This window comes from Castanea sativa, chromosome 1 (genome assembly GCF_040712315.1).
Source record: "Castanea sativa cultivar Marrone di Chiusa Pesio chromosome 1, ASM4071231v1".
Taxonomy (NCBI): domain Eukaryota; kingdom Viridiplantae; phylum Streptophyta; class Magnoliopsida; order Fagales; family Fagaceae; genus Castanea; species Castanea sativa.
In genome coordinates, this window is record NC_134013.1 from 8404111 (window position 1) to 8429593 (window position 25483).

The window sequence follows — 25483 nt, forward strand, 5'->3', positions numbered from 1 at the left end:
AAATTAGTAAAAAATTAGATAGGGTACTTGGTGCAAAATTGAACTCCAATTAAATTTAAATTTAGAATCTAATCAGATTTAGACTTTTCGATTGTTGCACCTAATAATTTACTTGATACACAAATTTAAAAATTAGATGAGACATGTGGCACAAAATCATATTCAAATTTAGAATTTAATTGAATTTTCTCTCAGTTTTGTAATAAAATATATAGATTACTATATTAGTTTGTAAATCTTTTTATAATAAAATTGATAGTATAAATTATATAAGCATTTTATATCTTGAAAATGTAGAAATTTTCAAGGAGGGAAACCAATAATGTTTGAACGAGTCCTTAATAATTATAATAGGACCATCTAACACAATTTTTTTTCTTTAGAAATGTGTCTTGTTCTCTACCACGGATCCATCGTACAAAACAACATTGATGATCATCTTTTTTTGATGCATACATCCCAAACTTATGCACAATTTAAACCTGTTGCAAAGGGATTTATACAATACTGCCGATTATGTTGTTTCTACTACCACTTCAAGCAATATTATTCAGCTTTCAATTATAAAAAAAAAGATACATTTTTATATAAATAATATTCAAACTCCTTACTCTAAACATAAAAGAATATCAACAACATTTTATATGATTTTAAATCTATTCCAGGTTTCCAGGTTAAAGGAAACAAGTTGTTTACAGCCTCTGCTTTAATTGACAGATTCCATACGATTATTCAATCCACAAAAAAATCTTGGGGCCCCCCAATATATATTAGTTTCACACTTTGTTAATCGTACAAAATGATGTCTTTGGTTTTCTGATTCTCTCGAGCTCCCTGAGATGCATGAGAGGACAAATTCTTGTACGTCTAATTTCATTCCTACGTGGACATATGAAACATTCACAACAATACAGAAGAGAAGATTTTGTGACTATGCACACGCGTTTTGACAATTTGACCTAATTAATCTATAAGATTACCACCACATAGAAAGCTGGAGTTACTAAGGTTTCAACTCCAGAATTTTTTCTCTTTTAATGAGTACTTCAACTCTCTTTATTTCTATATATACAGAAAAAGTTGACGTTTCTTTTGATGAAGTTAACCATTAACCAGATGATAAGCTTTTTTTTTTTTTTTTTTTTTTCTTATTAATTTTTTTTAAGGTCATATTGAAGAAGATTATCTCATCTTGTATTGTTCACAGATTTATAAACCTTTAATGGAAAAGGAGAAAAAAAAAATATTCATATTATATGCAAGATTTCCCTGGCATCAGGAAAATAGTATAAAATTGGAATAACTAAACCAAGTAAAACTTTTATACTATGCTTCAAACAGAACAGCAAATGTGCTTGAGGTTTCCACTTTCCTTGTAATAAAAAATTGTTTGTATGCTTCAGATTCTTTCATACTCCTACAGATTTTGGGTGTAGTATGTTTGGTACATTGTAATAGATTCCATAATGAAATAATTAATACATAAGAATTAGTCAAAAATTTTCAATAAAATAAGATTTTATCAACAAAACAAAATGATTTTGTCTCTCTATCATTTTATTTTGAGTGTATGTATATATTATGAAACTTAGAATAATTTTTTATATAAATATTAGGAAACGTGATAATTATAATAGTCAGTGGCGACGCTACTCAGGAACACCTTGGCTTGAATTTTTTTTTTTATATATAATAATTTAATTTTTATTTATTTATTTACCCTTAAAAAAAAAAAGAATACCCCTCAAGCAATATTAGGAACATCCTCAAAATTTTTATGCCAAACAAATTTTGAACTAAAAGGCATGCAGAGGCAGGGGTGTGTGCACACATGAGGTGTGTGCTTAAGCACAGTGGAGTGTGTGTTAGACTCCTAATAGTTAGTAAAAAAAATGAATAAAGCAACTAAACACCAATAATTAATAATTTAATTAACTAATACATTATAAAAGACAAACAAATTAAATTATGTTAAGCTAAACAAAAATTAATAATTTTATAATTTAATAATTAATGAAACAACAATACAACAAATTATAGTTTATAAAAGACAAATAAATTTATGAAACAACTAAACAACAATAATTAATAATTCGATTAATATTTCAAATGAACTTATAGTTTATTGTACCGGTACCTTTGTTCATTAATTTCTTTTCTTTTTTATTTTATTTTATTTTTTTTCTTTTGAGGTTTTTCGGTGTGCAGAATGCAAATTTGTTTTGGTTTTAAGAATTTTTTTTCTAAGTACAAACTTCATGCCTGCCAAATTTTGAATTGCGGCCAGTATTTACCGAAATGTCTCGAAACACCTGAAATAGACCAAAATGACCCAAAATTTTTTCAAAGTGGAATAGGAACACCCTGAACAAAATTTCTGGAGTCGCCACTGATAATAGTTATTAATAGACATTTCCATTTATTTCAATTTGTGTTTATATATGAAATATTACAAAGATATGCTAAATTCACAATATTTTTACAACAAATCTCAATTATAAGTTGTTGACCGATATTAGAACCAGTAATAATTTACCACAATATTTTTGTGGTTGACTTATAATTGAACCAGTAACAACTTATCACAATATTTTAGCATTTGACCCATATTAGAACCAATGAAAACTTTGAACTTACCACATATATAAATTTCTGTGAAAATATTTTGGACATAGCACTATTCAGTATTAAATATAAAATTTGATAATGATAATATTTATTAATAGGTATTCATTATGATTGTGTTATTCTATAGAATTCTTAAATAAATAATTATGATAATTATTAATAGATATTTATTATGTTTGTATTTTTATAATAAATTATCTATCCTATCATTTAATTGGCAGGTTTATACAGGGAATAGAATATAACTCTAATTAAAATATATACTAGAATATTGATTTGTAAAATTGTGACACAAAAGTTTACGTGGCAAAATTTTGTGATATTATCTAAAAAGATAAATGTCTTTGACTTTATGTATGAGTTGTGTTTATTACATATTGCCTATTATACACAAACTCATAAAGTACACATTTCAGTTTTTGAATTAAAATCATAGCTTCAAAAATTAATTAGCGTCTATTGTCTATTTAACAAGGTATGTGTAAGAGACACTTCTCTTTATATATATCATTATAGATAACCATTTAGTAGTAATTTATTGTGTTTTTATCATGAGGAAATACTATTCCTTAAAAATAATTATTCTTTAGCAGTTATTTTTTCACACATATACACTTAGATTAGGTTAGCGTAAAAATTCTATCTTGTATAAAAAAAAATTAAAATCCTTAAAAGATCCAAGCACATCAGCTACTCTCTCTTCCTTGTCAGGTTCTCTCTTTCTCTCTCTCTTCCTGCTAACATTTTTAGTCGTGGCTTCATTGTTCTCATAATTTTCCATGGCTTCGTTTTTTTATTTATTTTATCTCACTGTGTTCTGCCTCCACACTAACAAATTAAAATTAGAAGAAGTCATGCTCTTGTTAGTTCTTTAGAAGATAGCGCTGTGATGTGATTAGGAAAAGTCGGCTGGCTAGATGACATGTGCTTCTTTTTTACAATTTGATTTTGATTTTTATAAAATTGAAAAATTGTATCTAATTACTCTAGTTTTTATAGTTCATATCTATCTTCCTATAAGTAGAAACTGATACTATCATTTAATTTGGTCACTGAATGACTGACTCACTAATATGAGATGAAAAATATAACCCGGTTTCCACAAATAATCTTTTAATCAATCAACTGATGCTAGCGCTAATGCTATGGACATGACTTATTTTTTTGTCACAAAATATTGACGTGTCAAGTTGTTATTGATTTTGTTCACCATTTATACTATTTTATTGTCTATTATTAACAAGTTTCCACCTAGTAAATATGAATAGATGGCATGTTTATTAATATGAAATGAAACCAAACATAACTCGGTTTCCACAAATACTCATTTAATCAGTCAACTAATGCTACATACAAAACTGTCTTTTTTATACAAAGTATAGAGGTGTTAAGTTGTTATTGATTTTGTTCACCATTTATACTATTTTATTGTCTATTATTAACAACTTGCCACCTAATAAATGTGAAAGATTGTATGTTTAGACTCTTGTAATCAATATAATGCATGGTGTTAGGTATGTAATTGGTTACATACAGATGTAGAAAATAAGTCAAATAACATATTAACTTATCGTCGTTAATCATATGTGTGTTTTCAGTTAGTTTGTTTCTCATAAAAAATAAAATAAAATTTGGTGAAGGTTCCTTAAATAAAGGAAACTGTACTTGTTTCGATAAAACCGTGCCCATACGAGACCTACGGGCAAGGAGCACCCTAGGCAACACAAAACTCTCCCTCCCCTCCTTCTCATTACCAGTTCTCATTTGCATATACATACAAAATCACCTGCTCCATTCAATCCCAACATCAAGTTTATGGTGAGAAAGAGGAAGGTAATTACCATTTTGTACTTAGGATTACCTTTCCTCTTCCTCCTTAATTTTTTTTCCCTTTCTTTCTCAGTGCCTTTCATAACATTCTTCATAATTCACATACAATTTATAAGTCATGTTTATTTCCATGAGGAAACTGTGTCCAAATTATGATAAGGAAGATGGGCTTGATACCGTGCTGGAGGTTCCTATACCTGAGGAAATGTTCACCAACATGGGCAGCAATGGCGCGCTGCGTTGGCAAAATTTGCGTGCTTTGATGAGAGCTCAAGGTGTGGATAAATCAACACATCTTGCGGCTGCATCAAACAATGAGTTTATGGCATTGCTAAAGCTTGTTGGTACTCCTCTCATCCCTTTTCAAGTCCAACCAGACCAACCGTTAACCCGCCCCATCAAAGATTGTTCTATTGTAAGCATATATATAAACTTTTCTTCATTGTTTCAGAATAAAACATACATTAATTGTTGTATCATGGAGTTATATACCATTTTTCATATGTTCTCAATGATATGTAATCAAATTTACAAGTATGGGGGGTCTGATAAGTTTTTCTTTCCCACCTTTTGATGGTACACATTATGCTATGCTACACAATTACCACCTTTAATTTGATCATTAACATTATACTATTGGATGAGTCTTGAATCTATAATCCTATTTTATATTGGTCTAAATGATGGAACCAATGGTCAAGAACATTTTTTTTCTAGGAGGTCAAAATATGAGTGACCTCTGAAATTTCTAAATGAAATTTTTGCCGTATTTAGGGGTGGGAGTTTTCAAAAGAGGATGGCATATATGGCACTCCTGGCCCATTGACATATTTTATTGAAGTCTTTCTGTATGTTAAAGGACCATGATACATTGTTATTCTTGCTATTGGTAACCTATACAAAAATTTTACTCTTTTTTGTTTATTGCCACTTGTTTGAATGTTGTGAAATGCACTCACCATCAATCCATGAATGCCTAGTGTGTTTAGCTAGCTTATTTGCTGTAAGTTCATCAGCTTAAAGATAAGACGAAAGAGATTTTAAGTAAATTTAGTTTACTTTAAGCAAATAAGTCACTTTTTTCTCCCGTTTTAAGAAAATATGCAGCTAAAAGCACCACTAGAGCCTTTCCAATTTACTGATTTATTTATTTCAATAAACCCTTCATCCCACCACATTAGTTTCTTAAATGGATTCTTTACCCTTAATAATGCTTTTCAAATGCCTTTCAATAGGTTTCCATGCATTTTTCTATTGGAAAGATAATAGGGTAGAAAGGATTTTTTTTTTTTTTTAAAAAAAAAAAAAATTGAGAAAGAAATATTTCTCTAATATAATTTAAGTGTATAAATGTAAAATTTCTTCTTAGAAACTTGAATTCTAACCTTTGTCTCCATCTCACAAAAACTTGTACTTTCAAAGTAAGCATCATGTTAATGGTTAGTAGTAATGAATGATTTTATTTTTGAAACACACTGATCACTACCTTCATTGATAGCTAGCTAACAAAAACATTTTCTGTTATACGAACAGGAAGCTTCTACAGCGAAATATATAGTACAACAGTATGTAGCTGCAACTGGAGGACAAGCAGCATTAAATTCAGTGAAAAGCATGTATGCAGTGGGACAAGTGAAGATGGTTGGGTCAGAAATGCGCCAAGGTGATGTTAGTTTGCATGCCAAAGGCAATTGTGAGGTTGGTGGATTCGTTTTATGGCAAAAGAACCCGGATTTGTGGTATTTGGAATTGGTTGTTTCTGGTTTCAAGGTCAGTGCAGGTAGTGATGGCAAGGTAGCTTGGAATCAGTCTTCTTCTCAACCTTCTCATGCTAATAAAGGTCCTCCAAGGCCTCTGCGCAGGTTCTTCCAGGTATATATATTTATTGCTTTCAAACTAGAATTGGCTTTCATGGATCATATTTCTAATGAAATATACTTAAATGTATCTATGTGTTTATATATACTCATATGTATTTCAAATTGTTGAATAACTAGGGATGGCAATGGAGTTTAATGGGTTTTCTGATAGTAAGAGTTTGTAGTTATTTAAAGCGGTTTGGGAAGGCTTTAGAAAGAGTTTTGAGTTTTAAAACCTCAATACTCAAGCTCGAATCGATTATGCATTTACATGACTAAAGTATCCTTGGTATTATTATTATTATTATTTTTTTAAAAGGGATTTCTATAACAATTTAGGCAGTGTATTGATTTCAAAATGTCTTTTTAGATAAGTAGAAAATTAAAGCTTCCTAATGTGAAAATTTTTAAAACCATATATTTGATTTTAATCTTTTTAGTGATTTGAACATTATGAATTATCATAACATTTTAATAATTATATTGATTATAGTAATGCAAATAATATTTTAGATGTTGAATTTTAGGTTGACTTGACTTGTTTGACATGAATCATAATAAGATAAACGGAAGAGTTTGGAATAGACATTTATATGAATTTAATATGTAAAATATTTTAAGGGTTTAGATTTGGAGATATTAATGCCATTCATATCAATAACTTATACAACATTTTCAAGCATCATCAAATATTGTACATGATCTTGTTGGACATACCTCAAAATGTGCTCCTTTGCATTTAGCATATGAATTATTTTCACTTTGTGGTGATCTCATCAGGGATTGGACCCCAGGTGCACAGCTAACTTGTTCCTAGATGCGGTGTGCATTGGAGAGAAATCCATAAACGATGAGGACTGTTTCATACTCAAGCTCGAGACTGCCCCACTTCTCCTTAAAGCACAATGTACACCCAACACTGAAATTGTCCACCACACAGTATGGGGCTATTTCAGCCAACGTACAGGACTTCTTGTCCAATTCGAGGACACAAAGCTAGTACGAATGAAGTCCATTAAAGGAAATGATAGTGTGTTTTGGGAAACAAGCATGGAATCGATGATCCAAGATTATAGATACGTTGATGGGATTAATATAGCTCATGGTGGTAGAACTAATACCACGTTGTATAGGTATGGAGAAGCGTTTCATCACAGGCGGAAGATTGAGGAGTCCTGGAGAATTGAAGAGGTTGATTTCAATATTTGTGGTTTGTCCATGGATTGCTTTTTGCCTCCTTCTGACCTTAAGAGAGAACAAGATGGAGAACAAGGAGTTTGATTTGTTTTGCTATAACAACTTAACGAGAATTAAAGTACAAGAAAAAAAGTTTGACGTACAAAATTGCATGTACATATAGGTGAATTGGAAATTTTTTGTCTATTGTCGTTTTTTTTTTTCACTTTTGAATTGTTGTGGTTTTGTAACCCCAGTTAGTGAGGATCAAGCTTTAGGAGACTTGATAAATATGAAACCAGATAGAAGTATAGAACTTGAAATTTATTTACCTTTACCAATTATATATTCTTCTTTCTTTGAAAAACTTTCTATTATTATTATTATTATTTTTTTAGAAACACACACACACAACTTTCTATTAGATGCCAAATCTTATACCACAAATAATCTAACTTGTCTCTTATTATAACAATATTTAACAGATTAAGCTTTGGGGACATATAATATTTTAAGGGAAAGTATCGATTACTGGATTGCCGACTAATTTTGAACAAACTTTGTCCAAGAATTATTTTGACATCATTTCACTACTTCTTTTAAAATTTTAATGACCATATTTGTTTATTTATTTATTTTGATAATGAAATATGACTTTTTTTTTTTAATTACTTAAACTGTGTTTACATCCATATGTGTAGACTGTGTTTGCCTTTCAATGATGGCCGAGGTATCTATAGCCAAATTCAAGAGTTACAACTTAGAAGACATTTTCACCATTCACATAATTTTTATTTATTTATCAGTAAACACTTATCATATCAGTAATTTATAAAAGATTTGTAACTTTAACATTTTTCTCCTTTTAGTGACCATAAAAAAATTTATAGATTGTAGATGCTCATTTTTTAGAAGCCCAGCAGGAAGGAAAGCCCAAAGACGTGGGCAGAAGAGAGAGAGTAGGATAGAAAATGTCATTAAACCCAAGTGGCAGGAATAATGGATCATGAGTCCATAAAGCAAGCAAATGGACTCTGAAGAAGTAAATGAGTTTAAGAAGGTCCGGAAGAAAGAAATAACAAACACATGGACTGTACGGATGTAGAAAAGCAAGAATGGGCCACAGCTGTCACGGTAGGGCCGCCGTTGTCATGGCAAGTCCAAAGTAATGTAAATAAAAAAAGTAAGGGGCAATGGAGAATCCATGATTCCCAAGGATGAAGTAAGAAGCACTTGGGCCAAGAAAGCCCAAGGAGTTAGTAAAAGCCCATGGGAAGCGTAAAATTTGAAAATGGCCAATAATGTCCCAAGAAAGTAAACGAGTTAAGGATGCCCAAAGGAAGGTAAGCGGGATGAGGGAGCCCACGAGTAGTGAAGGGCCCAATGAGTCTATTGGGCCTTTAGAAAAAGAATGAATAGAAAAGTCCGGAAAGGCCTAGTAGACTTGGGTCAAGCAAATCTCATGGCAGGTATAGTAGAATGACGCGGTAGGAAACAAATAACAAAGGCTGGAAGTATAAGGACAGCCCACAAACGGGCAAGGCCCGACCCCTAAGAGAAGCAAACCATAAATGCAAGGTCAGGGAAAGTAGCCCACGCTATAAGAAGTCAAAGGTGAACGGCAGACATGGTAGATTGGCTTTTAGATTGCGGCAAACACATAAGCAGTGGGCAGAACTTGGACAAGTATGGAGGTAAAGCACGTGCAAGGCCCAAGCACCACTAGCCTATACCTAGCCAATACATGAAATGAAGAGGTCATGGGTCAGAGGTAAAAGGGTATGGTTTGGCGGTGGGGAGGGAAAAAAACTCATTTTCGTGTTTTCTGCTCAAGCTTTTTTGGAGGTAATGTCCTGCTGGGATGACATACCACCCAAAAGAGGCAAAGCTGAGTCGGAACCACTAGGTGCATGCCATGAGAGACGGAGAGAAGGGGAGTACTTACACTGTGGCAGGTAAGAGTGCCACCGCAAGAAGCAAACAAAAGAGCCTTCTTTGTCTGGTGAGGTGGAGTGGTGCGGCTAGTGTAGGTAAGTGGCACTGGCTGGGTGACTGACCAGTCAATAATGGTCGGCAAGGACATCCACACCAGACAAAAACAGTTAAGGGCTAAAATGGTAAAAGCCAAGCACGACTGACATTATATAAGGGGCCTTTTCTGTGCACGGTGAGTGGGGGGGACGGAAACCTCTGGAATATAATCACTAGAATCACAAAAAAGATAAACAGTGAGAGTAAAACCAAGAAGAAAGGAGAGAAAGAATCTGAGAGAAATAAAAAGGGAGAGTAAGAAAAACGAAAAGAAAGAAAGGAAAGAATTAAAGAATAGAGGGAAGGGTAAAAATAAAACAAGGAGAACTAAGTGGTTGGCATGCACCAAATGGGTCAATCTCCCTCTCCCTCTTCAACCCATGCTCTCTGGTAACGGAAAAGGATCTCGCAAAATACAAGTCATTTAGGCCCGCCCTTTCAAAACAATTAATTTCCCCTTTCATAAGAGATTAGTCGCATTGAGGAGGTGGTTCCCCTTCTTGACTTAGACTTGGCAATAACTTAATGCGGCAGGCTGACATTTATTTTCTTTAATAAGTTTACTGTTGTTTATTCAATACTTGTTATTTTGTTGTTGTGTTGTAAAACGAGCACTCCTTATCAAAGCCCACTATTTATTTTATCTGAATCCTAAAGGAATTTCCATTACAGTCCTTATTATATCTGTCTGCCGTAGTTAATATAACAGCTCTACCTGCCATGGACATGTAATCAAAGCCTGACCAACAAGGGGCATTGTTTGCCCACAAGCTGGACCAAGAAGGTTTGCTTTTGGACCGGTCTCAACTCCCTGATCCAGAAATCTTCGGGCCTAGTGTTGCAGCAGGCGGCCCAGCTTGATACTTGCAAAAAAGGCCCATACATAGATCTAAAATCTAAAACAAAATATACAAACATAAAAAAAAAAAAAGCTCAACAAAAAAAAATACCAATAAAACTAAAAACAAAATTAAACTCAATTAACTAATTTTATCCAAAATAAATAACCCTGCCCTTTAAAAAAATTCTAAACAAAAATAATTTTGTTCTTACCCACAAAAAAAAAAAAAAAAAATCTCAACAGCTAATAAGTAGCAAAATCAAAAGTTGAAATCGTCGCACATAACCAACAGTAAAACTGCCCTCCTAATTCAAAGTTCTGGCTCCGTCCTTGGCTACCTATGATATGGGGGGACAGCATCCATGGAATGACCTTTGAATTTATTTATTTTTGAGGGAAAAGATGCTAAACTTTCATTAAGAAAAGTTAATCAAGTCAACTTGGAGTACAATTTCAATGTTTGGTGGTACTTCTTCTATCCATACTATTTGGAGACAAAATAGCTTGCCTTGCTAGGAATGTTCTACAACATTCCCTTGCCAGCGTACGCGAGAGAATTCAGTACAAGTAAAAAAATAGAGGCAAGAAACTTTACATTTTGAGCAATATGGTCAAAATGTGCAAGTAATATGTCGTTGTTGTTCAAGGTTTTGGTTATGATCTATGAGTCTCCCTCCAAAACAACTCGTCTATAGCATTGAACTTTCTAAGAATAAATTTTTCAAGCCTAGTTTTGGAGAAAATTTATCATGCATCAGATAAATTTATCCACCCTATGACATGGGGGTGGACATGCATCCCCATATGATAAGGTGGATCCATGCATTCGATGCATGTAATACCTAATTTTGAAGCACGCATAAATGAAGGTCCAACTATGAGACTTATAATTGGATTAGAGAGGGGTGGGCAATAGTTGGTTAGAAGTTAGTTTTCCTCATGAGTGGTGCCAAGGGTTAGTTTATTTTTTAATATACCTTAAACATTTTTGAGTTTTAAATTAATATGGGTCTTTTGACCACCCTAAAAAAACTTGAACACCCTTAATAACAATTGAGTCCATTAAAAATAAAATTCCACCTTTCCAAAATTTTGGTCCTTTGAATGTTGAATCAAAAAATTGTGAGAAATGCTATATTCATAACATTTTCATAACAAATCCTAAGTAACAAATTGTTACTACTGAATAGAAAATTATTTTCATTGGAAAGTTCAAATTAGAATCAGTAAAAACTTACCATCTAAGCTTTGTTGTAAAAGTATTGTAAAATTTTTGTGGACATAGCACTTCTCAAAAACTACTCAAACAAACAAATTAGCCTAAAAATCCAATCAAACGTTTAATTGTGATTTTTTTAAATTGTGTTTTCAAATGACATATCTTAAAATTGCTATTTTTTATATTAAAAAATCACACTTTTCAAATTACTAGTCTGTTAGTGCTTGTTTTAGTCTTTAGCTGAATTTGTTGGATTTATGTGATGCAGTTTTTCAAAAAGATAATGCATTTTGTTTATATTATTACTTATTTAGGCAATATTTTGGTAATTGAATGGGAGATCAATAGCATAATAATTTTTTAGTTGTGTACATTAAAAAAGATGTAGCAGATAACATTGATAGTGAAACTATCATATCATATAACAATTTCAAAATATAAAAACTTGTAAAATAAAATTTTAAAACTTTATGTATTTGTGTATGTTTTTATTTTGCAATGTTAATATATACAAGTTTTATTTTTATTAAATTTTGTTAGTGACCAACTTGAAAAAAATTCCTGAAACCTCCACTAGTTTTCTTTTCCCTCTTTCTGAGCTTTATATATACAATTACACACCAAAATTCTCTCACCAAACACAATTTTCTATTTTATGATTGAATCTTAATATGGATCTATCACAAATACTCATTGAGTCGTATATGTGGCAGACATTAACTAATTTGTCGAGGATTTAATGATTTATAGTCAGTCGACTCCAAAATAGACAGGCGCAGGCGGGCCAGGCCCAACTGGGTACGACACATCGTGCCTTGACTCATATATCAAACATTCTAAAAAAGATAGCGGCCCACTCAATGCACACATGAATAGGGATTGTGGATCACGGTCAGGCCCAAAGCAATTTTAACAACATCATATCAAAATGCATCGTTTAATCAATAGCGTTCGCTGCCTGCAAAACCCTAATTCATGTAAGAAGCCACCTATATAAAACCCTCGTATCCCTCACTCTCTCCCCACCTCTCTCTCTCACAAGATTTTCTCTAACTACATATCGAATTCTCTCCTTGCTTCTTCAAAATCCATGGCTTTTCCTGGAATCGAATCGATCATTTGAGTGAGTCCTAACAATTTCTTATTTCTTGTTTTTTCTAATGAATGATTTTTGCATCTGTTTACCCTCTCCTCATTAGGCAAAATCCGAATGCTGGAGGAGATATAACAGGTGCAGAGAGTGAAAAGGTTGGCTTTACCAGCCCATGGCAGACTCTTTTGTCCATTGCCATGGTGTCAAATGGTCCTTCCGATACTCTCATTCATTATTTTCTTTATATATATATAGAAGAATATGTGAATTGAAATGGCAGGTGATGAATATATTTTGACTAAACCGCTTATTGATGTTCTGATTTTAAACTGTGCTGTCAAAATCTTAAGTCTCTGATGCTGTTTTTGTTTTTTTCTGTTTGTTGATTTAGGAGTTTTTTTTGTTGTTGTTAATTGTTGATTCTGATTTTTAAAACCCCAAATATGCTTGGATGGCAAGTGATGAAAAAAACTTCTTATGCTTAACACTGAACTAAATGTGGACTAAAAACTTCGCTTATTATCTGATGCCATCCTTGTTTGTCTTTTATTAGGATTTGATTTTTTTTGTTGCTGTTGCTTTTTTTAAAAGCTTGAACTAGTTTGCTGTGTAACCAATGATGTGAAAAAGCAGACGGGCGGTCTGAACTGATGCCATGTTGATTGTCTGCAATTTCCACTTTTGGAATATCTGAGGTGCTCTTTGATTATTTATGGTGGTGTTAATTTTCTTTGTGTCAATTTTGTGTTGTTGTCATATCAAACCTATGCAGACTGCTATGATGAAGTTGCTTAATTATGTCTGGACATATGAGACTTGTCTATGATCTGTATATGCAATCTTGCTGAGCACAATTGCACATCTCTAAAGCAGAGAAAAGTCAGGGTTTTTGTTTTTATTGTAGTTCAGGTGTTGGTTGCATTTAAGATTTTGCTTGACATATTTGCATTCTTGTTCTTTTGAACATCTAAGTTAACACATTTTTCTTAATTGACTTGTGGCAAGTGATGAATTTGATCTTATCCTACACACTGATGATCTGTGTTGACAACAACTCCGCTTATTATCTGATGCCACTTTAGTTTGTTTCTTACATTGTGATCAAGTTCAGCGTTTTTTTAATGCTTATTTTGCATGTATATTGTTTTCGGAAGAAACTTAAGGTCTGTTTGGTAGCGTATTTAGAACTACAGTTTTCATTGTTTGAATAACATTACATGTATTTCTACTCATTTTTTTAAAAAATACAGACAATGCTACATGAACAATATTTCCAAAAATACAAATAACTTTATTAGAACAACATTATCAAACAGGCTCATGTGCACCAGTTTATTCATAATTTCAAGATCACCATTCACTTTGAGGATAGATGAGGAGTTCTATTTTCCAATTTTGGGGGCGATGTGCTAATGTCTAACCTGAATTAACCATATACACGAGGCCATTGCGGCCTCGAAAGTTCCATATGTTTGTGGTAGCCCGTGGCCTACATAATCAGCTCTCTGCAATAAGAGCATTCACATGAACAAAATTATTAGCCAAATTTAGTTCCTTTTGTTAGTGTAGCTAATGGGTTATTCATATATAGCTAACATCATTCTTAATACTATTCTATCTGTTCATTAAAAAAATCACTATTCTAGTTAGATATTATTCTTTTAACAAATATCAATATCTTTCATCTTATCTCTTCCCAAAATAATGAATTTTATCTTTGTAAATATAAACACATTAAAAATATATATATATATAGAAACATAAAGAAGACCACCTCCAAATTGTTGGAGTGACGGCCCTTTCTTGCCGAATACAGAGCATATTTTTTGCTACTTGTAGAATGCTGGGACTTTGTTGCGAAAGATCTAAGCGATCTCTTGTTTGGATTGCACACAAGAAAAGCATTAATTAGTTTTAAATGTTGTTACTAATCATAATTGCACTATGTTATAGTGTTTTTCAGTTGTCTATGGTATCCTCTCAAAAAAAAAAAAAAAAAAATTCAGGTGCTGTGAACTTAATTAAGGAAATCATTCCCATATCTTTCTTCATTCTACTTAATCCACTCTAGGGGTTATTTGAGAACAGTGAGCTTCACTCTTATAGAATTCTAAACATCATTGAAAACTGTAGGCCTTATCCCGACAGTCCTCAACAAATGACTTCCTATTGTAAAATTCTACGGTCTTTCTTCTTCCTCAATACCAGCCCGTGCCATGACCATTCTATTCAGAAAGAATAGCCTGCCTCCTCCTACGTTAATATGCCGATTGCTGAACACTTGTGAATGCCTTTTCAGAGCGACCAAACCTTTTCAAAACATTTTAAAATGACACAGATAACCCAAAAAAAATCTTTTATATGTATAATTTTTGTCTATTAAGTCATCATATTAAAATTATTTGTTTTCATTAAAATATGAAAGTAATTCTAAATATCAAGCTTTCTTTTTATGTCCAGTAAGAAGACTGCCATGTGTCCATTTTAAGACTTAGTCATAATTAATTCAAAAAACAGGTGATTTGCGTAGTATAAACTATAAAAACACTTAGAGAAAGAGGGGAGTTTAATTTTAATTAGAGATTGTGGAATTCACATTTCCACAAAGTAGATGTTTGGTGGGAATCCAAATGGCCATAGATTATTAGATTCACTTCTATTCTTTTTTTAAATGGCTTGGGCATTGCATGGTTCTCTTTTCTTTTCATTTTTTGGTAAGAATGGCAATTTCATTAACTAAACAAAAGCAGAAATAGTACAGGTTGAGCAGACACGCTCATACACAGTGCCAGCAGCATCTAAGCTTAGCAACAGAGCTACATCAGAAGGAGGAAAAGAGAAGGATAAAAAGTCTTGAGATAGTAAAGCTCCCCTTCTTGCGAGTACGTTGGCGCCCTTGTTGGCTTCTCTAAATCAATGTTTGATAATAGTTCTTGGAATTTTCTTCAGGCTCTCCTTGCAATCTGCAACAATTACATCATTCCCATTTAAGCTCCCTCTCGTTTTCTTTAAGAGGTCCACAACTAGTTTTGCATCGAACTCTATAACCACAGCTGAAAGATTTAACTCAATGCACATATTTAAACCATCCCGAAGAACCCAAAGTTTAGCTGCAGTGTTGGTAATGGTTCCAATAGCATGAGCAAAACCTCCCACCCGTTCACCATTAGCATTTCGAATAATGCCCCCTCCCCCAGCTTGGCCAGGATTCCCAAGAGAAGATCCATTTGTATTCAGCTTGTGCCATTTTTGTGGGGTGGCTCCACTTGATAAAAATTGTTCCCAAGTTCCTTTTCTTCCTCTCGTTCACACTAAGAAAGGCATATTCAGCTGCCTTAGCAAAACTATCAGATTTGGAGATCTTGTTAGGAGCTTCATTATTAAAAACAACTCTATTCCGTTGTAACCATAGGCTCCACACTCCAATGGGAAAAAGGATCCCCCACAGGATGCTTAGAGCACAAGATTGCTGAGATTTGCAGTTGAGACGAAGCCAATTTGAGAGGTTGATATCAAAGAACAAGTTGGGAGGCATTGGAGGAGAAAGGGAGTTCCATACCTGTTAAGCTATAGAGCAATCTCTCAGCATATGAATAATGGATTTTGATGGACCATTACAAAGCGGACATGAAGCAGGAAGGTTCAATCCTTTTACCACAAGAACCTCTCTTACCGGAATGCTACGGTGCACACACTGCCATAGAAAACATTTAATTTTTGGCATGGTGTTAGTCTTCCACACCCAATTGCTCACAAAGGAGTTAACTATCAGATCATCATTCTTCAGGCACGCTAATCTATAAGCGTCCTTAAGATCAAATTCCCCGCTTGGAGACAAAGCCCAGGAAATGCGGTTAATACCACTGGCATGGATCGGGATTGGAATGGCTTTGATTCTTGAAAGTAAATTGGGTGGAAGCTGAAAGGAAATAAGATCTCGGTGCCAATTTTGTTTCGAACATATATCCTTAAGAAGTAAACAATCCTCCCCTTGATTGAGAGGTCCATGAATTAGATTTCTCAAAGGCCAATCGATAAGCCATTTGTCAAACCAAAAAGAAAGTTGACTATCTGTCCTAGCAATCCATTTGATGCCATTTTTGAATACTGCTTCCCCCTTTTTGATAGCAGCCCAAGTAGTAAAGCATGACCTGAACTTAGGAAAGACATTCCTTCGGCGAGCGTACTTGTGATGCAGGACCCGAGACCAAAGAGAACCTTTTTCCTAGTGCAAGTGCCAATTAAGTTTAGCTAGAGGAGCAACGTTTTTCTCCCTGGCAGCCTGAAGCCCAAGACCACCTTCATTCTTTGGTTTGGTTATTTTTTTCCAGCTAATTAAATGCAGCTTCTTCTTTTCCTTCGTTGAGCCCCATAAGAAATTATGGCATAATTTATCTATATTTTGAGTAATTTTTGGGGGAAGGCTGTTACACTGCATAATATGATTAGGAATAGCTGAGATTATGGCTTGAGTGAGAACCAATCTGCCCCCAAAAGAGAGAACGTGGGCTTTCCAACTTGCTGGTCTGTTTTGTACTCGTTCAATGACTGCTTCAAAGTCCTGTGGGATTGATTTATGCTTTATAGGGAAGCTGAGGTATTTCCCTAGAGAGGGTGTAGACCGAAACTTCAAAATAGAACATAATTCCTCTCTAGTATGTTGGGAGATATTTGGGGAGAAGAACACCCGAGATTTCTCATCACTGACCTTTTGGCTGGAGAGGTCACAAAAAGTATCCAAAACATCCCTTACTGCCATACAATTCTTGCGGTCTGCCTTTGCAAAAAGCACAAGATCATTTGCGAAAAAAAGATGAGAAAAGGAGATACCACCTCTAGAAGCTGGAATGGGGTCCCAAAGGTTAGTTTGACATTTATCAGTGATAAGAGCACCTAAGACTTCCATACATAAAATAAAAAGATAAGGAGAGAGGGGGTCTCCTTGTCTAATACCTCTTGAAGGGTGGAAAGGGTCAAGAGCTCCCCCATTATAAAGGACCGAAACAGTTGAAGAAGATATATAGCTCAAAATGATAGAGGATAGATGCTCTGGAAACTTGAAGAGCTTAAACGTATCTCTTATAAAATCCCATTCCAACCGGTCGTAGGCCTTTTCCAAATCGATTTTGATAACCATAACTCCATCTCTACCCTTTTTGCTTGACATAGAGTGAATTAGTTCCTGGACAAAGATTGCATTATCAGCGCCTTTTCTTCTAGGTATAAAGGCTGTTTGCAAAGGAGAAACCAAATCAGCCAAGAGTGGTCGCATGCGAGCCACAATGATTTTTGTAACCACTTTGTATATCGAATTACAGAGCACAATTGGTCGGTAGCTGTTAAGGGACTCAGGACTTTTACACTTAGGGATAAGGGTAATAAGGGTTTGGTTAAGATAGAGTGGAACCTTTCTTGAGCAGAAAATCGCTTTGATTTCCTTCTTCACAGATTCACCCACTATGAGCCAGAATCGCTGGAAGAAGCCAGCATGAAGGCCATCCGAGCCAGGAGCTTTATACAGCTTGAGAGAAAACAGAGCATCAAATATTTCTCTATCACTAATTTGACGCTCTAAATTGCTTCTGTCAACATCTTTTAGTTCACACTGCCAAAAAGGGGGCTGCCATTCACAGGCAGGAACACTAGTTCTGGATGTAGTGAAAAGATCAATGAATCCCTATCTATTGAATTCCGCAATATCACGCTTTCCATTCAGCCAATTTCCCATCCGATCCTTCATGTTGGAGATGCGATTTCTCCTTCTTCGTACAAGGGCCGAAGTATGGAAGAAAGCAGTGTTTCTGTCACTCTCTACCATCTAAGAAATGCGAGCTTTCATGCTCCAAAATTCCTCCTCTTGTTTAGAAATTTCAGTAAGCTCAGCTCGCAATGCTTTTTCAAGATCAACCAAGAAGTTGTTCGGCCTATTTGCCAGCACCACTTGAACTCCCTGAAGCCTTGCACTTGCCCTTTTTTTCCTATGAAAGATATTTCCAAAGTGTTCTTTGTTCCACAACTTGGCTTTAGTTGTGAAATTGTTGATGGCAACAGGCAAATCATTTGGCCTCTCCCATGCCTCTCTAACTACCTTCGGAAAAGACGGATGGGACAGCCACATTGGTTGATACCTAAAGGGTCAGGTGAGATGAATTTCGGATGCATTTGTAAGAGAAAGCAAAACTACGTTATGATTAGAGTGAACTCTCTCTAAATGTTTAACACTAGCATCAGGATAGAGAACATTCTAGTCTACGTTTGCAAAAACTTTGTCAATCATTTCTTGAATAAGATGAGTAAGGGGGCGATGATTGGACCAAGTGAACCGAGGACCTGAAAATCCCAAGTCAATCATACCACAATTGTTCAAGCATTCCTGGAATTTGAGAGCCCTAACAGTGTTCACAGCTCGACCCCCATATTTATCTTCCCCAAGAAGGATTTAATTGAAATCACCAACTATCATCCATAGTAAAGAGTGCATACCAGCCACCATGGATAAGTTTTCCCAAAGGAGCTTTCTCTTTGTATATCTTATGCTTGCATAGATTGCAGACATCATCCAGGATGAATTTGAAGATGTATCATTTACAATAGTGTGAATTTGTTGTTCAGTATTTGACAGGGCTGTTATTTTAGCTTGCGCCGAATCCCACAGAACCTAGAGGCCTCCAAAGAGGCCTATGTTATTGGCATGGATAGCTCCGTCAAAGGGAAGCCTATCCGAGATATTTTTTTGCTCAATTTCCACATAATGGCAGGGTGATGGGTTTGAACCATATCATGAATAATACTTTGAAAAGAAGGGCGAAGAACACCCTAGAAATTCCATACTAAAATATTCGTAGTAAATAGATTAAACAAGTAGAAGTGTGATCAAGATGAGTTAGGAGTCTTACCTCCCTCTTCAACTTGCATTCCCACAGGTTCTCCATTGCAAATCTTGTGGTTGCCCACCTCAGTGCCCTCTTCTTCGAAAGGAGCAAGCCCAACCCAGTCATCATTTAGATGTGTGGCTTCATCAAGTTCCATACTACTTCTCCTGAAATTGGGATCAATGCTCTTTAAGGTAGCTTTTGAAAAATTCATCTAAGCCACTGCAAGTTTACAATTTGTATCCCCCTCATTCGTGAGAGATGCTTTACTCGTAGATGGGTTAGGCACCCCACCACCAAACATATTGATCATTTCCATTGTCTCTGCTTTGCTTTTGGATTTTGACTTCAAATCCAGCGCAGGCAAATGGGTGGTACCCATGGTGGCACCAGCAGAGAAAATCGAACCTTGGGCGGGCAGCAGTTTTGATAGGATTGAGACATATTGTTTGGAAGGAGGTGAATTGGGTTTACCAGATTTGGTTCCATTGGAATTCACACCGGTGCTTTGACTTTGGCAACTTCCTTTCGCTCCTAAGGTGCCACAGCTCTAATGCTTAGCTCTAGCACCCCTAGAAAGTATTAAGTTGGTTTTTGTGCTTTCTTTAGTAAAGATAGTGCGATCTGCAACTATCGCACTAACAAGTGAAGTAGGTGTGCCTTCTTTTGTCTTGTCACTTTCCACCAGCCCTGTATGGTCAATTCCTATTTTGGATGGGCTTGAAATAAAAGTGGGAGATTGGGCCCTTGTGTTTAAAGCCAACCCAATAGGGAAATTTTGGGATGTGTGTTTCCTCAACCTTCTGCTATCATTCTTTTTTCGTGTTACCAAGACCCAAGGTCCAAACGGATCTTTGGCGGGAGCATCTTGGGTTTGACTGCCATGGCTGGCATTTTCTCAACGTCAACATTTTTTTTAGCTAGCAAGGCAGCAACTTTGCCGTGTATGGGCAGCTCTCGCCTTTGTGACCAACGCGACCATAAGAGAAGCACAAGGCATTAATCCCTTCATATAACACAGGTTGCTCGATACCACAAATCTTCACAAGCTTGATGAGGGGTTTATCGAGATCAACTTGAACGCAGATACTAGTAAACTAAGCTCGGGTTTCTGCAGCAGTATGAGTATCTATTCAAAGGACCGGTCTTTTAGCTTTATCGATATCCCTAAGGATTGAAGGTTCATAATACTCCATGGGAAGCTCAGGCAAACGCACCCACACAGCCACTAATTAAACAGATGCTATAGAAGCTTTAAAGTTTGGTTCCCAGTTTCGCATAGATAAATAGTGACCCCTTACAAACCATGGTCCCCCCTAAAGGACTCTAGAGTAATCCTATTTTAAAGAAAAACGGATCAAAAAGAAATCATTACTTAGTGCGATGCAGTTCAGCCTGCCACTAGGCTTCCAAAAGGCTCATGATTCTTGAGTATAGAAACTGGTACCCAAATGTTTTGCCAAAGACTTCGACAATCAATGCATTTGACCATTGAGCATGGAGATTAGCTTTCCTTTCTCCGGATAGGTTGACAGCCACCACTCCTGCTGCTAAATCGGACTCCTCACAATCCGACTCTATGCCCGCGTCCATCTCCTCGTTAGAAAGAAAAGCTTGCTCAAACGCTCCCAAAACCTCTTTAACTAGGCTATCTTTATAGGAATTTCTTCCACCCTCCGACATGTGTGATGCATCTTCATAAGAAAGGCCTATCTTGTGATTCTCTTTTACTTTCTCGGTGCTACATTGAAGTTCCTCTTCTTCTTCCCTGATTCTCACGGCATTGTCCTGAGAGCTATGCATAGGTCTTATTTTCAATAATTCTTGCATGGTTCTCAATTCTTTGGGAGTATTGATTATGATCTAAAAGCCATACATACCAACTTGATATAATTTGAGGTTTAAGATAATAAACTTTAAGAAAGATGGTTTAAGATATAAAATAATTAAAGATTATGTGCTGGTTTGGATCCAGCTTATTGCTGCTTCCACGTTTTGATTTTTTTTTTTTGCTGCGGGGGGACAAGCGCGCAGTGCGCGCACTGTTCATGTACTTTTTTAGCAATTTTTTTATTAAAAATGGGTCCCGCAGCACTATTCACACATTTAAAAATTATTTTGCTATAGTATTTTCAGTTTTCAGCAATAAGTTCTATCCAAACGGACACTATATATGATTTTAAGAAAGATGGTTTAATATATAAATTAATTAAAGATTATATATGATTTTTAAAATTAAAATTCATTTATTACTTTGGACAAAGTTTAGCTACCAAATTAGTTGTTGTCTACAACTACAATCTTACTCAATAAAATAAAAATTACTAAATATTTTAAAAATCTAACTATTGAATTGCATGTTGTTTACGCTCTTAATGCACATGTCAAATTTTGTTTTAATCGGATATCATTTATTATATGATTTATAAGTTTATATTTTATGCATAATGTGAAACTATAAAAACTTGCAATTCAACAATTTATTGATGACATAGCTATTTAGTATAGAGGTTCTAGGAGCCCTTATATCAGAAAAATGTGAGGATAAGCTTTGGGATCCAATTCCGGTTTCCAGAGGTGGTTTGCCCTTTTCTCATCTTTTTTTTTTTTGGTAGACGACCTGGTACCGTTTGCTAAGGTTGATGCTAAAAATTGTCAAGTTGTGAGGAATGTTTTAGACACCTTTTGTGAGCTCTCCGGCCAAAAGGTGAGTATAGAAAAATCTCAGGTGTATTTCTCCCCCCAAATCTGTCTCAACATCATAGGAAGGAGCTGTGCCACATCTTAAAATTTCGGTCCACCGCTTCCTTGGGGAAATATCTCGGCTTTCCCATAAAGCACACGTCAACTCCTCAAGATTTTGGTTCTGTAATCGAGCATGGTCAAAGTTGCCTAGCAGGGTAGAAAACACATCTGCTTTCCTTTGTTGGGAGACTTGTGTTGACTCAAGCTACACTATCCACCATCCCAAATTACGTCATGCAATGTGTTGCCCTTCCTGCAAAAGTAACCCAAATTGTGGATAGACTTTCTCGCAATTTTATTTAGGGCACGACGGAGACCAAAAAGAAACTTCATTTAATCAGCTGAAAAATGATCACCAAACCTAAAGTCAATGGTGGTCTCGGCCTTCAATCAGCCAAGGAAAGGAACTCAGCTCCACTTGCCAAACTAAATTGGCGTTTTTATCAAGAAAAGGACTCCCCTTGGGCTAGAGTTCTCTCTCATAAATACACTATTCAAAAGAGGCGGCCTCCAAACAAATTTGGATCTTGTTCCCCCACTTGGACAGCCATCAAGAGAAGTGAACTTATATTTAAGAAGGGTATCATATGGATAGTGGGAAAAGATAGCAGCTTATCTTTTTGGCACAATAAGTGGTTGAGTGATGGTACCATTAGAAGCCTCATTGAAGGCCATTTGCAAAGAAATGAGGAGACTTTGCTTATTAGGGATGTTATGCAGCAAAATTCCTGGAACTTGGGAAGTATTTCATTTATCCTTCCATATTCCCTAAGGCAGAGAATCAAAGCAACTCCTATCCCAATGATAGCAGCAAGTGTAGACCATATTTCTTGGTGCTCTTCATCTAATGGTGAGTTTGATCTGAAGGGGGCTTACAATCTGGCTTGTGCAGTTCAGGATTCCCATTGTATGAGCCATTCATAGGAAATTGGGTTTGGAAAGCTATCACTCTACCCAAGATTAAGTGTTTCCTTTGGCAATGCAATCATAGAAGTATTCCCGCTAGAGAAGTTTTTGGTGTGAGGGGGCTTGCTATTCCCATCTCTTGTCCATTATGCAACGCGGATGTTGAATCAATCATCCATATATCGCAAGACTGCCCTCTTGCTAAAGAATTTTGGGATTCCTTTCCTGTACTGATCCACACCAGCACATTCTATGGTACTAATTTATTGGACTGGCTTCGAATTAATTGCACCACTTATCACTCATCCTTATCTAGTATATCTTGGAGCATCCTTTTCCCCTTTGGAGTTTGGTGCCTTTGGCTCAAACGCAACAGAGTGATATTAAGAGATGCATCAACCCAAAAATCCTTAAAGGTGGAAACTTTAGCAAAAGCTTCTGAATTTGCTTTCCTCGGCTTGAACGAAAAGCTCCAACGCTCTCTATCTGTCATCTTGGTGCAATGGCATCCCCCCCCCCCCCCCCCCCCAAAAGATTGGTTCAAATTGAATTCAGATGGGTCATCTCTGGGTAATCCTGCTAGAGCTAGTGGAGGAGGTATCATTTGTAACTCCCGTGGGGAATGGGTAAGTGGCTATGCCAAAGCCATTGGCCATACCTCCAGCGTGGTTGTAGAATTATGGGCACTCCAGGATGAGATTAACCTTTGCATTGCACTAAATTTGACTGATGTCATAATTGAATTAGATGCCATGCTTGTGGTGAATCTAGTACAGAAAGGTAGTGATAGACCTTCGGGTAATGATGTGATCATTGCAAACTGTATAAAAGGTTTGCAAAAGATTCTGAGGACCAGAATACAGCATTGTTATAGAGAGGCAAACAAGTGTGTTGACGCCCTTGCTAGAAGAGGCACCTTGCTGCCTCAAGATCTTGTTATTTTTCATTCCCCCCTATTGATGTATCTCTTTTGATTAACCTTGATGCTACTGGGACTATGTATGAGCATAGACGCTCTTCTCTTGTTTTTTGTTAGTTAATGATATTATCTTGCTTACCAAAAAAAAAAACTTCCAATAAAAAGATATTAATTAAGGTTGTAACATAAGATTACAACTAATTTTGTAGCTAAATTTTGTCTTATTACTTTTTTATATGCAAAGTTAATAATGAAAATTTTGTAATAAATCTTGTGTTTAATTGATAATATGACTAATGAACTTAGTTTTTCTTGTGAGATAGTCATCTTAGAAATTCTTTCTTTATAAGTAACTACATGGGATAATGTAAAGTAACTGGTACGTGAAGTTCAGTTAATTCAACTAGTAAAATCTTTGGTGGTTGAATAAGAGATCTGAGATTTAATTTCCTCATACATTAAAAATTGATTGATGTCTTGGTATGATGATAAAGAGTTATCATCAGGAACGAACATTATGGATTAAAAAATGTTAATAATTTTAATTGACCAAAAAAAATTAATAATATGATTTTTTTTATATATAATTAAGTCTGTCCACGGTGTACTTTCTTCTAAAAAAATAAATATAAACCATAAATATTTTCAACTTTTTATTTGTTATTGTTTACTACTATTAGTCAAATTTATCAATAGATCCCTTTGAAGGTTCAACTTTTTTTTTATTCAAGTTATCATATTTAGATTCTTTTTTTTTCTGCATTCATAATTAAAAATTATATATAAATTAAAGAAACACCAACTATAATATAAAATTATATCATGACAAAAATAAAACAATAGAACCGGATTTATTAGAGATATTGTTGTAGTATGTTTTATCAGTAGAATCATCTAGGAGTATTTGGGAGAGTAGTTTAAGTTATGTTGTTTGAGTGTTATTTATAAACGTGTGGATAGAAAAGTGTGTGAAAATATGTGTAATGTTGTTTAAAATATGTTAAAACTATGCTGTTAAACTGGCCTGTTAACCTTGATATTCAAGAATCCACCATTAACTAAATTAATACTAAAATCAAATTATGGGTAAAAGGAGAAGAAAAGAAAAGTAAGTTTGATTCTAGCTGAAGACTTCTAAAGAGAGGACAAAAGACAATATAAAGATTTATTTCACTTTTTAAAAGTATGATGTCGTACAAGACCAAAATTATACGATTTTTCTGCACTTATAAGACTACAGGTGATTGCCTAAATAACCTATGGGTAAATTTGTGTCTATGGGAAGTGTGGAGGGGTAAAAATGCTTAAAGGCACGTTTGAGCCTTGGGCCTGGTTAGTTGGTATAAGTCTATTTAATCAGAGTC

At 35.0% G+C, this 25483-nt stretch overlaps 1 protein-coding gene, 2 long non-coding RNA genes and 2 other non-coding genes across 5 annotated transcripts; 4 read left to right on the plus strand and 1 right to left on the minus strand.

Moving 5' to 3' along the window:
* The first annotated feature begins 4524 nt into the window (after positions 1 to 4524).
* LOC142643759 (uncharacterized) lies at positions 4525 to 7598 on the plus strand. Its single transcript, XM_075818508.1, has 3 exons — positions 4525 to 4873; positions 5992 to 6330; positions 7098 to 7598. The coding sequence occupies exons 1-3, from the start codon at positions 4577 to 4579 to the stop codon at positions 7596 to 7598; spliced, it is 1137 nt and encodes a 378-aa protein (XP_075674623.1). The 5' UTR covers positions 4525 to 4576.
* A 5029-nt stretch (positions 7599 to 12627) lies between these two features.
* LOC142621792 (uncharacterized) lies at positions 12628 to 14346 on the plus strand. Its single transcript, XR_012841835.1, has 2 exons — positions 12628 to 12707; positions 12784 to 14346. It is a non-coding gene; the product is annotated as an uncharacterized LOC142621792 (long non-coding RNA).
* Positions 13128 to 13211, plus strand: LOC142622953 (small nucleolar RNA R16). Its single transcript, XR_012841990.1, has one exon. It is a non-coding gene; the product is annotated as a small nucleolar RNA R16 (small nucleolar RNA).
* On the plus strand, positions 13674 to 13755 carry LOC142622952 (small nucleolar RNA R16). The gene has a single exon (XR_012841989.1). It is a non-coding gene; the product is annotated as a small nucleolar RNA R16 (small nucleolar RNA).
* Positions 14347 to 15373: 1027 nt separating the features above from the next.
* Positions 15374 to 20133, minus strand: LOC142610234 (uncharacterized). The gene is made up of 2 exons (XR_012839794.1): positions 19574 to 20133; positions 15374 to 15640 (listed from the first exon to the last, which is right to left on the minus strand). It is a non-coding gene; the product is annotated as an uncharacterized LOC142610234 (long non-coding RNA).
* Between the last annotated feature and the right edge of the window lie 5350 nt (positions 20134 to 25483).

Excerpts from the sequence above, each read along its gene's own strand:
- LOC142643759 (XM_075818508.1), top strand. The coding sequence starts at position 4,577 with ATGTTTATTTCCATGAGGAAACTGTGTCCAAATTATGATAAGGAAGAT. Across the intron at positions 4,874-5,991 it reads CCATCAAAGATTGTTCTATT|GAAGCTTCTACAGCGAAATA; the intron begins GTAAGCATATAT and ends TTATACGAACAG. Across the intron at positions 6,331-7,097 it reads CTCTGCGCAGGTTCTTCCAG|GGATTGGACCCCAGGTGCAC; the intron begins GTATATATATTT and ends TGATCTCATCAG.